The 15,336-nt window shown below is 52.5% G+C and overlaps 1 protein-coding gene across 1 annotated transcript in view; it reads left to right on the top strand.

The window, feature by feature from the left end:
* The first annotated feature begins 3,798 nt into the window (after positions 1-3,798).
* The window catches only part of Prodh (proline dehydrogenase 1), a 19,500-nt gene continuing 7,962 nt past the window's right edge, over positions 3,799-15,336 (top strand). The window contains exons 1-9 of the mRNA XM_027413148.2: positions 3,799-4,068; positions 7,879-8,087; positions 10,824-10,858; positions 11,344-11,493; positions 12,339-12,403; positions 12,581-12,697; positions 13,047-13,126; positions 13,837-13,918; positions 15,199-15,291. Coding sequence (XP_027268949.1) covers positions 3,799-4,068; positions 7,879-8,087; positions 10,824-10,858; positions 11,344-11,493; positions 12,339-12,403; positions 12,581-12,697; positions 13,047-13,126; positions 13,837-13,918; positions 15,199-15,291 — 1,101 coding nt within the window. The remainder of the gene's footprint in view (positions 4,069-7,878; positions 8,088-10,823; positions 10,859-11,343; positions 11,494-12,338; positions 12,404-12,580; positions 12,698-13,046; positions 13,127-13,836; positions 13,919-15,198; positions 15,292-15,336) is intronic.

Genomic DNA, 15,336 nt, shown 5'->3' on the forward strand with positions numbered 1-15,336 from the left:
TCAGTGCTGGGATCATAGGTGTACACCATCATGCCTGGCAGAGTGAAGGATTAATAAGTGTCATTATTACACACACTATTATTATATAGAATGGATGGGCTCTAAGTATGTTGTGCTGAAGGTACCTTATCTCAATAGAACAACAAAATCCATTTCATCCCTTTTACACCATTGAACAATATTCTATTGAACGAATAGACTGCATTTTATCTTTCCAGTCATTTGTCAGTGGACATCTGGGTTGTTCTCACCTTTAGTGAATGTGTCATTATGGAATAGGAATAAGACCCACTGTCCCCAGAGTTGCTTGCTCTGAAAGCGGAGGACACCAACTGTCCCCAGAAGGTAGAAATCATAGTGCCCTGGATGTGGAGTGACCTACTAGATTCCAGAGTCCCAGAAAACACTTGTTACTTGGTATCTGTGGGTACAAACCTCCGAGGCTTCCCAGTTCCTTCATACAATGGCATGGTATTTGCACATAACCCAAGCACAGCTTCCCACGTACATCAGCTCACCTCAAGCTTTCTTATCTAATGTGGCTAGAGATGGCCCAGCAGTTAAGAGCATGGCTGGCTGATCTTCCCAGAGGACCCAGGGTCGGTACCCAGAACCCACATGGGGGCTCACAATGACTTGTAACTCAAGTCTCAGGGGAGCTGATACGCTCTTCTAGCTTTTGTGGACACCAGGGAAGCATGTGACACACCTCTTCCAACAAGGCCATACCCTAGTCCTTCTATTCCTTCTCAAACAGTTCCACTAACTGTGGACCAAGAATTCAGACATTCGAGCCTAGGCAGCCCTTCTCACTGAAACCACCACATTTATCATACCTAACACAATGTAAGTGCTATGTCAATAGCTGTTTAGATGCATTTTTTCAGGGAATAAAGAGAAGAGTAAGTCTGTATATGTTCAGCAAGGTTGAACATTTTTCACACACACACACACACACACACACACACACACACACACACACACACACACCCGCCCCCCCCCACACACAGTTTGAAGGGTGGGGATGTGGCTCAGTTGGCAGAGTGCTAGCCTAACATACACAAAGCCCTAAATTTGACCTCCAGTACCACATAAACCAAGGGTGGTGGTGCACACCTAATCCCAGGCAGGAGGAGGCAGGGGGATCAAGGCCATCTCTGGCTACCCAGTGAGCTTGAAGCAGCCTAGGACATATGAGGCCCTGGCTCAAACAATAATAACAATAACAATAGCAACAGACCTGGTGTTTAGAAACTGGCCATGGCCATTGGAAAGCTACCAAACTTTAGCACACCCCAGAAAATCAATAAAGGGGGGTGTTCTGAAATGGTGCCCTCTGGTCAGTGGTAGATGTCTTGGGCTTGATCAGCCAGCTGCAGCTGGATTCCAATGAAGAAGCCCTGGCTATTGGTATCATTTTGTCATAAGTGTGTATAATGAGGAATCATATCAGTCTCCCCTGCTGTGGTGCAGTGAAGGGTAGCTTTAAAAGTGCTTTAGAGTAGGGTTCCTGGTGGGCCAGTAAGACCAACAACAAATGGGCACATCCACAGTATGGTTCCTTTTGCTGAGTGTACATCTTTTTTTTTTTTTTTTTTTGGTTTTTCAAGACAGGGTTTCTCTGTGGCTTTGGAGGCTGTCCTGGAACTAGCTCTTGTAGACCAGGTTGGTCTTGAACTCACAGAGATCCGCCTGCCTCTGCCTCCCCAGTGCTGGGATTAAAGGCGTGCACCACCAATGCCCGGCTGAGTTATATCTCTTAATCAGCTGGTGTGCACCTGCATCTCTCCTGCCAAATGTGATCTGGATGAAGATGGGGCTTAGGAACTTGGGGTCCAATACTGGTCACCAGGTGCAGGAGCTTGGGATTGTAGCCAAACCACTGGATATAGCTGCTAGGGGACACACGGCATCAAAGGGACAGGGCTGTTTGGAAACCTATGGGTCCAAGCCCTAGCTGTGCCCAAAGAAGGTCCCAACCCCATGGCCTTCAGGAGCTGGGTGAGGGCCAGGTGTGGTTCAGGACGACTCAGAGTCTAGAGTAGGGCCTGGAGGATGAGCCAGACACCTAGAGCTTATGATAAGATACTCTGTGCCACTTCTGTCCTTCTCTCAACAAAGCCACAGAGTGTCAGCAGGAAGGCAGCAGTGACAAGCAATGGAAGAGAAGAGGGCCTTGGCCACCCTGGAAGATGTCAGGGCCTCCAGAGCCTCAGGAGGAAGAAAGGGGAGGACACAGGGAGGGGTGGATGTCCCACAGCCACAAGCAACAGACCGGCTGACCGAAAGATCAGCTGCGGGTGGGGTGGGGGTGGTGGAGGAGTGTGGCGACTGTGGGTTAGAACTGAAGGAGGTTGGGTGGATGGATGGTCATGGTGGTGTTTCCAAGCCTGCTCCCTATCAGTCATGTTTCTGAGCTGCTGTAGGGTACTTATGGCTTCCCGCCTCCCTCCGGACTTTGATGCCTCTGTCATGCTCTGCTTTTCCCCTTAGGTTCCAGCAGGAAAAACCTGGGTCCTGCCTTAGGAAGTCATCTTCAGTCAAGACAAGTGAGAATTGTGCTTTTCAGGGGCTTCTGGCAATATCAGAGATGTTTTAGGCTACTTCAAGTGTGTGTGTGTGTGTGCATGTATGTCTGTGTGTGCATGTGTGTTATGTGTGTATGTGCATGAGTGTGTGTCTGTGTGTGCATGTGTGTTATGTGTGTATGTGCATGAGTGTGTGTCTGTGTGTGCATGTGTGTTATGTGTGTATGTGCATGAGTGTGTGTCTGTGTGTGCATGTGTGTTGTGTGTGTATGTGCATGAGTGTGTGTCTGTGTGTGCATGTGTGTTATGTGTGTATGTGCATGAGTGTGTGTATGGGTGTGCATGTGTGTTATGTGTGTATGTGCATGAGTGTGTGTATGCATGTGTGTTGTGTGTGTGTGTGTAATTGCCATCTGAGGCCAAAGGTGGCGCTAAACATTCTGCAGTGCACAGCACAGTCACCACCATAAAGAGTCCCGCAGCTCTAAATATCCAGTCTAAGATAGACTTCTGCAGAGGTGTAGGAAAGGCAGGGCCAAGCCCCTAGGGGGTACTGGGGTCATATTGTCACTCACAACCTGTGGGAGGATGAGATGTCAGAGGCAGAGGCAGTTAGAGTCCCTAGGTGACATCTGCTGCTGGTGGTGCCAGGATGTGGACAGGTGAGTGAGGGAGGAGCCGCTAGAGCTCCAAGAGTTCACAGAGGAGCCTGGGGGCCCTTGCTTGCCTTGCGGGCAGGAGGTGAGACTAAATGACAAAAAAGAAACAGGAAAGGGTAGCTTTTAAGAAAGTACTTTAGGCAGGGGTGAGTGATGGGGTGGGGGGAAGGGGCCACCTTCTGGGACAGAATTCTCGCAGTCCTGGCCTCAGCTGGAGGCTCCGATGCTCGGGATCGGAGGATGCGTGAGTGCCAGGGTGTCATGGTACTGACTGGTGGACTCTGGACCCACCTGGCCAGCCCGGGGACAGGTAAATCCCAGAGCTAAACATCCTGGTTCCCAAGGGGCGGGGTCTAGGGGTCAGAGTTGAGGGTGGGCTCAGGAGGAATATTTGCGGGCTGGGGAGGCGTGGTCAGCCACGGGAAGCGCGCCAAACCAGAGCGCCAAGGAAGTCCTCCAGAGGAGATGGGCGGAACAAAGATTCTTAAAATGGGAGCAGAGCCACTGGGTGGTAGGCGGGGCTTCCCGGAATGGGGCGTGATTAAGGCGCGGCTTTGGGGCGTGGCCGGCCGAGCGTACTTAAGCTCCTGGGCGCCGGTGTTGGCTCCGCCATGGCTCTAAGGCGCGTCTTCCTGCTGCGCTCGCTGGCACCACATGTGGCCGGTCTCTCAACAGGGCCGCAGGCCCGTGAGCAGCCCGCCGCGAGCTCAGGGGCTGTGCGGGCATGGCGAGCGGCCGAGGCTGTGCGGCGGCCTGTGCAAGTCGTGGACTTCAGCAACACTATGGAGGCGTACCGCAGTCGGCGGAGCTGGGAACTGGTGCGCTACCTGTTAGTGCTGCGCCTGTGTGCGTCGCCGATGCTGCTGGCGCACCACGAACAGGTGCGCGGGTGGGTGGCCCAAACTGAAGAGATTGTATACAAATTTCGGTGGTCCAGATCGCCCCCTAGCCTTGGTCAGCCTGCTGTCGTTATACACTGGAATGCAGTGTTAGAAGCTGCAGGTTCTCAGAGACTAGCAAGCATGCAACTTTAAACTGTGACATGGTAACTTTGAAAACATGAGGGCCTTTGGGGAAAGCAGGATACAACTTAAGCCAGTCTTGAAGGGTGAGTTATAAGTTAGTTATCTCAAGGTGACCTGTGATGTTTGTAAAGATACAGATCTGGACGATATCTCAAAGTGGGTAATGACTTCTCCTGTGAGACTGGAGGAGCTGGAGCTACACTTAGAACTTAGCCGAGGCCACAGCGGGTAGCAGATGAGTCACACCCCACAACCGTGTTGAGAAGGAATTGAAGTGCTGGCGGAATCCCTTGGGAGAACTTCACTGTAAGCAGTAAAAGTAAAGGAGTAGTAAAAGGCTCTGATGTGTGTGCGGGAAGCCAGGTATGTGTGTGGCAGTAATAATGGTGGCCAGGGGCATAGTGCACTGAAATAACGCCCAGTAGGGAAGAAGGGTACACAGGAAAAGGAGCCCGGGCTTGGCTGGGGTGGGGGTGGGGTGGGGGTGGGGCAGCGGCAAGGACTTTGAAGTAGCAGCATCTAGCAGGTTGCTGGAAGGGATCTGCCAGTGATGCCAGCCAGGAGGGAGGATGTGGCAATCTGGGCAGGAATGACTTGAAAAGAGTGGTTAACTAGAGCGGGAACTGGGCCGTCCCCTCGGGTATGGGGGGGGGGCTGCTTTTGCTTTGGTGACAGGATGAGCAGCAGTTTGTGCTCTACCCTAGATTCACCACCACCAGCCGCCCAGCTGAAAGCAGCATCCCTCGGGGGCTGAGGGTTGGTTCTAAGGAGGGTGAGCCCTGCACCTCTATGCTGATCAGGGTTCTGTGGGTGGCCATCGGGAGGACATGTCACCTCCTCTGGGTAATGCTGGAGCCCAGGGTTGTGCTATGGTTTCCTGGAGCAAGCAGCAAACCCGCCCAACCCCCACTCCACCTGTCCAACCTATGCCCTGGGAGCCTCTCAGATCTGGGCCGCTGTCATTGGTAGTGGCCTCAGTGCCTCCTGCTGAAGGAAATGGTGTTTGAAGCCAGGCCCTGAGCAGAAGATCTACTTACCAGATCCTAGACTTGATGGACCAGACTAAGAACAGCTGACCCAGGCCTTGCGGCTGTGAGGCTCTAGCTGGGGCAGTGGGCAACCAGACTTGTTCTGACTAAGGAGCTGAGATTGGAACTGCTGCCTAGGATTGGAGCCCTGTTGGGGACCATAAAGCAGTCTATTTGACATCAAGACAATGTTTCTCTGTGTAGCCCTGGCTGTCCTGGAACTCGATCTGTAGACTAGGCTGGCCTTTAACTCAGAAATCATCCTGCCTCTGCCTCCCAAATGCAGGGACTAAAGGTGTGTCCTACCGCACCTAGCAGGCTATCTCTCTTTTTGATTGTGAGTCCAAACTGAAGAAATTGGATGCAAATTACAGTGGTTCTCTGGGGCCAAAGGAAAGAATTGGTTTTACTGTCATGGTTTCCCGGATATGGATTGAGACTTTTCTCTCTGTGTGTGTAAGCATGAATGCATGCATGGGAGCCCAATGACACACTTGGGCTGTGCCGGGATTAAAGGCATGTGCCACCAACACCCGGATTTTTTTGTTTTTTTGGGTTTTTGTTTGTTTGTTTGTTTTGAGACATGGTTTCTCTGAGTGGCCCTGGCTGCCCTGGAACTTGCCCTGCAGACCAGGCTGGCCTCTGCCTCCTAAGTGCTGGGATTAAAACCTGGGATTACCAGGCCAGGCTTCCCTGCCCTACTTTTAAAAAGTTGTTTTTGAGCCAGCGTCTCACTATGCAGCCCTTAACTTCTTGAAACTCACAACATAGACTGGAAAGAGATCTACCTCTCTCTGCGTCCTGAATATGGGGTTCAGCTGTTTGCCATTAGGTCTGCCTGACCCTTTTAAGACAGGTTTTGTTGGTTAGGCTTGCTAACCAGTGAGCTCCAGGAGCTTGGGTGTCTCTGCCTCCCTAGAGCTGGGATTACAAGCGTATACCACCATGTGTGGTGTCTGGGGATCAAACTCAAGGCAAGTACTTTATACTGAGCCATCTTGTAAGATAAGGTCTTGTTCTATAGCCCAGCTGGCCTTGAACTCCTGACCCTTGTAACTCAGCCTCTCAAGTCCTGAATTACAGGAGTGTGTCACCATGCCTGGCTTTGTCTGAATCTTCTACAGTGAGAATTAAGTGTCTCTATCCCTGGTACAAGTCTGTAAGTTTTCAAAGACTCCACTTACCTGGATAGGAGGTAGTGCTGCCCTGAGCTCAGGTGACGATACCCCGGGGCATCAGTGACATCAAGACAGATATGAAATGGTGGCTTGGCTTTGGAGTCCACTTTAAAGTTGCCGACCCTGTTTGTGTGTGTGTCCACCATTCTCAGTGACCGGGGGAGAGAGCATGTGACTGTCATAGGTGGTCATTCCCTCATCTACCCTTCCCCATGGAAAGCAATGTCAGGATTTTTTCCCTTTTATCAGAGATCATAACTCTCTTGACAAAAGAACAGAGTGCAGGAATCCCAGATCACTCATGGAGGCTGCATATAGGTGTTGTCCAGTGGCAGCATCTTCTTAGAGCCCGCCATAGAGTGGCAGCACCGTGACGGGGAAGTTGTTTGCCTTGCAAATGTTTAGACTAAAAGGGGGCTCCCCACATAGCGAAGGGTTCATTGTCCATGGGACTTGAGGCACCCCAGGCTTTCCCTTTCTTGGAGCTGAGTTGGGTGGGCAGGAGTGGAGACGGGCTTCTACTGTGTATGTGTGTACCTAGGGGTGTGCTCCCACCATTCTTTGCTGCCATAGCTCGTCTCCTTGCTCCCCATTTCACCTTCTTGCCTGGCTGGGCACCCTCTTTCTTGTCTAAGTTAGCAAATGTCCCTCTTCGATGTCCACAATACCAGCTGTCGGTCTGCCTTCATTATGTGAGGAGTGGCCTTGTTGCTTCTTTCCCTTGGGCGTCTTTCATGATGTATGTTTCCTTGTCCTTTTCCCGGGGGGTTTAAGGGATGCTTGCAATCCTGTGAGATGGGGTGAGATATGACGAGAAAGGTGGCTGGTTGCATGCAGCCATCTTCCATGGGGGCACATCCGTCAGTGTTGCTGGTCAGCCCTGGATGAGGCTGTGGAGTGGACTCCCATTTCATGGTGTCCTGACAGGCAGACCTCTCCAGCCGTTTGAGTTTTGTGTGTAGCCACTGCTCAGCAGCTGCTCTGTGGGTTAGAATGAGAAAACAGGTGTGAGAGGTCATTCCAGAGGGTCACTTCTGTGCTGCCCCCCCCCCCAGACCACTAAATGTCACAGAAATGCCTATTGCTATCCCCGGGACACTGGCTGGATCCCCTCTCCCCCCTAAGGGGTGGTCAGGCAACCCTCTGTGCCCTGAGGGGGATCCATGAGTCAGCCCCCTAGGCACAGTCCTAAGAGGAGCAGTGCGCTCAGAGCTTCATAGAGCCAGCAGCCTTGGTTCTGCCATGCTGCCCTGGATCTGGACTGGCTCGATGTGGCTGTGCAAGTGGAAGCAGCCTGCACCAAGTGGTCTCCATAAAACATGCTATGCAAAAAACAAAAACAAAAAACACATGCTATGCACAGTGTGGCGCTGAGGTGAAACAGGAAGGAGTAAGCAGGGGTCTTGCAAGGATCGGGAGACAGACAGATGGCCAGACAGCTGCTTTCCTTTGCCTTTCAGTTACTCCATGTTGCCAGGAAGCTTCTGGGGCAGAGGATGTTCGACAGACTAATGAAGATGACCTTCTATGGTCATTTTGTGGCTGGCGAGGACCAGGAGTCTATCAGGCCTCTGATCCGGCACAACAAAGCCTTTGGTGTTGGCTCCATCCTGGACTATGGAATGGAGGAAGATATGAGCCCTGAGGAGGCGGAGCGCAAGGAGATGGAGTAAGGCCTGCCTTTCCGGTGATGCAAGGCACAGTGTCACCCTGAAATGCACCAGGCTGCTAGGTTTCAGCCTTAGCTAGGTGGTGGACAAGACGGGGAAAGCCTTTGGCCTGATTGCCGGCAGCCCTCCTGAGTTGTGCCTAGAGTTCTGGTTTCCCGCAGACAAGAGCGCTGTGCTTTGTGGGCCTGTACTAGAGGAGGGCTGAGCAACACATCTGCAAACTATGGCCTGTGGCCATGTTCAGCTCATCACATAGTCCTGAGGCTGCAGTTTTTACATTTTGAGTTGTTGAACTATAGTTTGTGATACAAAAACTATATAAAATTCAAACTGCCTTTGTGTTTGCAAGGGCACAGTGGTGTAAGTTTGTGGCCGCTAAGGCTGAGACAGAAACATTGGGTGGTGCCTCTGCTTCCTACCCTGCTACAACCTCTCTTTCCAAGGATTCCTGACTGGCTGACTGGACCTGCAGGTTCCAACTAGTCCTCAAATAGTTTCCTAATCTGCAGATGGCTGTGCCTGCAGGGTGTAGAACTTTGCAGACTGGGCCTAGCCAGTCACAATTGTAGCAGGCTGCAGTGTAGTGTGATAGGCAGCCTAGATTCTCCTGCTGGCACCAACTTGCTGCAGGGCCTTTCCCCAGCCAGGAGTAGAAAGCACAGCTCACAGACTGCCCTCTTCTCTTGGTAGCAGGGTAGAATGGTCTTATTCTGCCCCTTAGGGTGGCAGCTGACTCACTGGAGGCCTGGGCAAAATCAGCTTTCTCTTTGCAAGTGCTCCTGCCTGTGACCCTCCCTGACAGGCCCTTGCTGGGTTTTGGTTTCCGAGTTGCTGGCTGTGACCATAGGCCAGGCCCTGTCAGGCCTTTGACTTTACCCTGCTCCTCCTCCTAGGTGGCTAACAGGAGGGGTTGAGGAAAGGCAGTCATGTGAGGCTGTTGGCCCAGAGAACAGAATGTCCAGAGTCTGGCCTCAGTCTGGGAGCCCAGCCCCTGCCTTGTGATTGGCCATTCTGAAGGCGGGGTGACCCAGCCCCAGCATCCCCTGTGAACCTCGCTGATGCCTGGGGATTTGGCTGTGGGCCTTTACCAAGGCTGCTGTTGAATAACCAAATAGATTCCACAGCCTCAGCCTAGATAGGGTGAGCACTGAGTGGGGTCTTGCTATGCGATTGGGTGGCATGCCTGCCCGCCCTGCCTGTCTGCAGGATCTACTCTTGTCTGTGCCTGTCCGTTGGCTGCTCAGCTCGTCACGGCTGCTTATGCCACAGAAGCTCTGCTCGGGCTCCGGGACATCAGAAATAGACCTCTCCTTACCTAACGATGCCCTCCCTCCAATGCCAACAGCAAGTAGTGAGGATGCGGGCCCAGCCCTGCTGCTGGCGTCTCTGCCTTCAAAGGACTGCCTGCCTTTGACGATAAGAGGGAGAAATATCACTCTGACAATGTTCTGAGTCTGTGATGGGGACGCTGGCAATTCTCACCTGCCCCCTCCCCGAAGGGAAAAGAACTTACAGGGCCCACTGGTTGCACCTGATGGAGTGAGCTGCCCCACAGGCCCAGAGACTGAGGCCTGCCCCTAGCTAGTGGAAGAAGGCACAGAAAGCATGGAGACTAAACTGTCTAAATTTTGGGCTGTGGGGCTCTACAACTAACATTCTTTCTCATCAGAGTCATTGAGGAGGCCAAGTCTCCTTCCTTAACAGGGTTTCTGCTCAAGGAATCACTGAACCTGCCTCCACACTGATAGCCCTCAGGGGACTTTTGTCTGTCTGTACCTGAGACTGCTCTTATGGGACCCATATCCTCCAGGGACTTTGGCTGTTTCTGAGGGCAGGTGACAAATGAGGTCTGTCTGCCTCCTCATTACAGCCTCAGAACATTGTTACCAAATGACTTTTCACCCTCTTTTATTCTTACATATTGTCTGCATGAGTTAGGTGGAGCAGTAGCAGCCTGCCTAGCTCCTGTTCCCTGGGCTGTGGCCTTGTGGGCTGAGCTGCTTGTAGGGAGCCCCAGTCACCCAAGGATATGGCCTGCCCCCCATAGTTTCTGGGTCAAAGTCTCTAGATAAGGGCGCTGGGACAGGAGCTTCTCATCATATTGTTTGGTGGCCCAGGTTTGCTTTAAGAGTAGTGAGGTTCCTAGATGGGTAAGGCTCATTGACTGTAAGACCTGAAAGGTGCTGTCGCCTGTCTCTGCTCCTTGCCATGAAGAATGCTAGGAAGAAGCAGTGCTCTGCCCTACGACTGCCTCAGGACCCTGCCCTGTGGAGGACTTGATGTCTCCGAGTATGATGGGGTTTTCAATGAGGTGATATTAAGGTCTCATTTTCATCTTCTAAGGAAATTTCTGGTTGCTATTTGGAAAATAAGCCTAAGAGTCTTAGCAGGGGCTGGGGCATCAGGTGGGAGTAGCCAGGGTGTACAGGACTCTGTCCTGGAGACCACAGATGTTAGGGGTGCAGGCCAGAGCAAGGGGGCATTGTTGCTGGATTGTACGGGGTGGCTTCTGCCCCTCTTCCTCTCCTTGCCTGACCTCATCAGTAAGGAAGGCTCAACCCACAGGAAGCCTGGGTGTCCTCTCCCTGGCCCAGCTGATCATGACAGACCCGAGGAAGGACTGGGTTAACTCAAGTTGGTCTGTTTCCTTGAACCAGCCTTCTGTCAGGTTCACTGTCTGGTTCAAGGCTCAGCTGCCTCCTGGTGACCTGACCTTTGCCTCCTCTGTCCTGCAGGTCGTGCACCTCTGAAGCAGAGAGAGACAGCAGTGGTGAGTTTAGGGATAGGTACTCTCCTCCCACCAGCACAGTCTGGTGGCCATGGAGATACCTGGGCTTTGGGCCTGGGCCAACCTTTGGGCAGGGGACAAGGCCAGAGACTGCCTCCTATGGTAGGGCTATGGTTCTGGCTTTGTGTACCTGACCTACCTGAGAGTTCCTGATGAGACACAGGCTCCTTGTATTTTTAACAGCTCTTCCAAGAAGGCTCAGTCTCCTTGGCCTTCAGTAGGCTGCAGTCCCAAGCCTTTGCAATGACTGCTCTACTTTCCTGGCCTGATTTGCTGTGTTGTAAGGTTTAGCCAGGGGGATCCAAGTGGGAAGGGCAGGCAGGGCTATCAGGAGGGCAGCTTCAGGGTGCAGCAAGGCCTATTTGGAGCCCATCTAGAAGGTTGTAGCTCTGGGATGTTGGCTTACGCTGGGATGGGCTCTGAACTAGGCTGGCATCTCTAATGAGGCCATGTATCTACTTTCCCAGGCACAAATAAGAGGGAGAAGCAATATCAGGTCCACCCTGCCTTTGGAGACCGCAGAGATGGTGTCATCAGTGCCCGCACCTACTTCTATGCCAATGAAGCCAAATGTGACAACTATATGGAAAATTTACTGAAGTGCATCGAGGCCTCAGGTGGGTCCCCTGCTTTGCTAGCTCCGAGGGCTGGAGTGAAGGGCTGTGCTCAGATCTTCAGCTCCTTCTGAACGGTCCTGACAGCTGGGGGCACCTCCTAACAAGCCCATGTTCCCCTGCATGTCCCTGCCCTGGGCCTGTGCCTGTATGTGGTGTCCTCATAACTGACTTAGGAGTCCCCACCCCTCAAGTGAGTTGTCAGTTCTGGGAGCTGACAACATATCTTCTATGACTGGCAACTCCTCCTTGTTATAAGAGAATTGCAGATGGGAAGGCCAATTAAGCCATAATGCCATTGAGCCCTAGGGTCCCAGTGGTCCTGCAGGTGTGGTGGTGGGTCTCACACCTTTAAATGCATTGCACTTACTTCTTGGGGTGTAATACCAGTAAGCAGTTGCCTCATGGACCAGGATGGTCTCTGTAATCATTGCACTCTGGCCTCTTGGTGCCTTGACTGTTGTCCCTGGGGTTGTGTGCCCCAGCCCCTACTCTACTTGGCATTTCTGTGCTCTGTGGCCCATATGTGGATGGCCTATAGGGCTGAGGGCATTAGGAAAAAACTGGGCCAAGGAGGCCACCAGCAATGTACAAACCTCTCTGGCTTCTTTGTCTGCTGTCTTCTTGCAGTACAAAGGTTGTTTCATCAGCCCTCCCCATCTCTGTAGCAGGGCCCTTGGAGAGCAGCCATGTGTAAGGGCATTTAGGGGACTGGGTATCACTATGGGTAGGAACTGGCTACAGGGCTGGTTTTAACTATCAGGGAGCTGCAAGATGCATCTGGTCCCTCTGACCCAGACATTCATCATCTTGGAGACACTCATGGTTCTTCCTTTTGCTTCGGACAGGTGGAGCCAGTGACGGTGGTTTCTCAGCCATTAAGCTCACTGCACTGGGGAGACCACAGTTTCTGGTAAGTGGTGGCACCTTTGACCTGCAGGGGCTTTGAGACCCTGGGGCTACTGTGTGCACTGAGAGGCTTCAGATGTGCTCAGATTGGTGGCTGTGCTCTGGGGCTACAGTGGTGGCCCCAGAGCTGGATGGAGGAGCAGGGCACATGCTGCAGCGGGGCTCACACCTACACTGGCAGCTGCAGTTCTCAGACGTGCTGACCAGGTGGAGACGGTTCTTTCATCAAATGGCCGCAGAGCAGGGACAGGCTGGGCGTGCTGCTGTAGACACAAAGCTGGAGGTGGTGGTGCTCCAGGTAAGCAGCCTCCCCTTCCTTCCCCAGGCACTGTGCAGTGTCTAAGGTGGGGTCTTGCAGCTGTTTAGAGGTATAGTTGGGGCAGCAGGGAGGAGGGAAAGAAGGAGGGGAAACTGAACTCTGGGCAGCTCCACTGTCTACAGAGTATGGTTGGGAGGGTAGGGAGTTGGCTCAGAGCAGATAGCTGATGTGGGAAAGGTACCACGGCCAGCTGGGAATGGAAATGCTGGCCTGAGATGAGTGCTGCTGTCACAGGCGATGTGACACTGTCAGATAGACTCATGGTGGGGATGAGGCTTAACAGATGGCGAGAGGAGGCAGTACTGACTCTGCCTTCTCAATTCCTAAGGAAAGCATCGCAAAGATGGGCATCGCGTCCAGGGCTGAAATCGAGGGTTGGTTCACATCAGAGACGCTGGGAGTGTCTGGGTAAGAGCTGCCCTGGCATAGTCATGGTCTCAGCTGAGCCCCAGTGGCTTCTATTCCTGGTCACCTTCTGGAAAGGGATGAGCCATGGGAATGATAGTGTCTAGGGAACTGCTTCCTGGGATTACTGAACAGGAGTTGATGGTGAGCAGGAGTCCCTGGGGAGAGGCAGCATGGGCACAAGACTTAGAAAACAACCTGGTCCCAGAGCATATTCCTAAGAGCCACACTGGCAGGTGAAGTCAGAACCCAATGGCCTATCCTTAGGGACAGAGGCTAGGATTAATGTCACTAGGGGCCTCTAGCAAAGTCAGAGCGCTGGCTTGAGGTAGAGCTGCTGGATATCAGGTAGCCCTTGCTTATTAGCTTTTCCATGCTCCTGAAGTGGTGTCTACATTCTGCCTAGCCTTCATTTCTGGCTCTTCCTTAAGCCTGACCTGGCCATGGAATTCTCTGTATACTTTGTGTTTTTATTGCTACTGATGTATTGCAAAAATGGTCATGCTTTGGTTTTAATTTTTTAAAATTGGGAGCAGTATTCAGTTTTTTAAAGTCAAACACTGGGGTAGGTTTTGTGAAAGCTAAATTTGGAAGAAGTCTTCAGGAATGGGCTGGTGTGTGTCAGACCCCCAAACAAACCTAGTACCTAGGGTTAAGCCAGGTTGGACCTAGAATTCCTGGCTGCCCGCTCTGCTGATGCTCTCACCCCTCAGCACTGTGGACTTGCTGGACTGGAACAGCCTCATTGACAGCAGGACCCAGCTCTCCAGGCACCTGGTGGTCCCCAATGTGCAGGTAACCCCCCCCCACACCAATTCCATGTGTCTGCCTACCCAGGGGACTATTGTGACTGACTCTTTCTGACCCCACCACAAAGACAAACCCAGTGTCCACAGTGCTCAGTGGGACAGGGGCCCACAAGGAGAGGATGGGTGCCTTGAGAAAAGGGCTTTCTTACCACACCTAGTCTTGTGTGTTGGGTCACCACAAGCCTTTCCGGCTAAACAGGGTCCAACTGGTTAGCTCTCATCTGGGGTCTCCTGATCACTTATACTCAGAGGGTGACAGGGCCAGGTGGTCACAGAGGTGCCCTGCTCAGTGTGGAAGGTGATGCTGTCATCTGGGCTTTCTTCCAAACATGGTGGCTAGGTTCCCAGGGTGAGTGTCCCGAGATGAAGGCCAGGCAGAAGCTGCATTGACTTTTGAAGTCTGACCTTAGAAGTCACACCAAGTTCAGTTTGGCAAAGTGAATTGCTAGTGTGGCCTGTATTCAGGGGGAAGGGGAACTCCACCTTCTCTGGGTTTTGAAGAAGGAACAGCAGTAGCAACTGAGGAACATGCCCTGCAGATGTTTCTTCTGTGGTGTTCCCAGCCTACCCCAAACTTTGAGCCCTGTCTTGGAACCTCAGGGTACAGTGTGTTCATGAAGTCTCCGCTCCAAGGTCACTGACAGACTTTGGCACATGGTGTTTGTGCTCAGTGGAGGCAGGCTGCTGGGATTCCTGAAAGGATGGCTCATTAGCATTGCAGGAGCATCCTGGACCGTGGCTGCGGGAGGAGGGGCAGACCTCTGTGCTGTATGGAGTTTCTGGGTGCACCCTGCCAGTTCTCATCACCAGTCCACCGCTGGCTTGTCTGGCTCCTTGAAAGTCACATTTTGGTCCCTGTGCTGCAAGTTGGGTAATGCCCCATAGCCACGGCTCCTCCTGAGCCTTTTCTATCCAACCTGGAGCCTTCTGGTTGACTGGGGTCTAGATTACCTTCGTTTGCCTGGCTCCCTACTGATCTCAGAATTGAAGGAAAGGCATAGAAATAAGTTCTGGGGTACAGGCCTGGGCCTGGTGCTGCTTACATGGGCACAGCTTTCCTCAGGAAGGACAGTGAGCTGGCTGGCAGTCAGTTTGGGGCATTTTGTCATTGTATCTAACTGGTTTAAGACAAGGTACTGAGAAGTGACCTCTCTGGTCCATAAAGGGACAGGAGAGTGGGCCACAGACAGTATTGCTGAAAGGTGACTCTGGCCTCAAAGTGGAGCATTGCGGCCCCCAGTGGCCTGACTTCTGCTGTGCTCTCAGACAGGCCAGCTGGAGCCTCTGCTGTCACGGTTCACTGAGGAGGAGGAACAGCAGATGAAGCGGATGCTGCAGAGGATGGACGTGCTGGCCAAGGTGTGAGCAGCTCCGTGTGTGTGTGTGTGTGTGTGTGTGTGTGTG

This window comes from Cricetulus griseus, chromosome 4, assembly GCF_003668045.3.
Source record: "Cricetulus griseus strain 17A/GY chromosome 4, alternate assembly CriGri-PICRH-1.0, whole genome shotgun sequence".
Classification (NCBI taxonomy): Eukaryota; Metazoa; Chordata; class Mammalia; order Rodentia; family Cricetidae; genus Cricetulus; species Cricetulus griseus.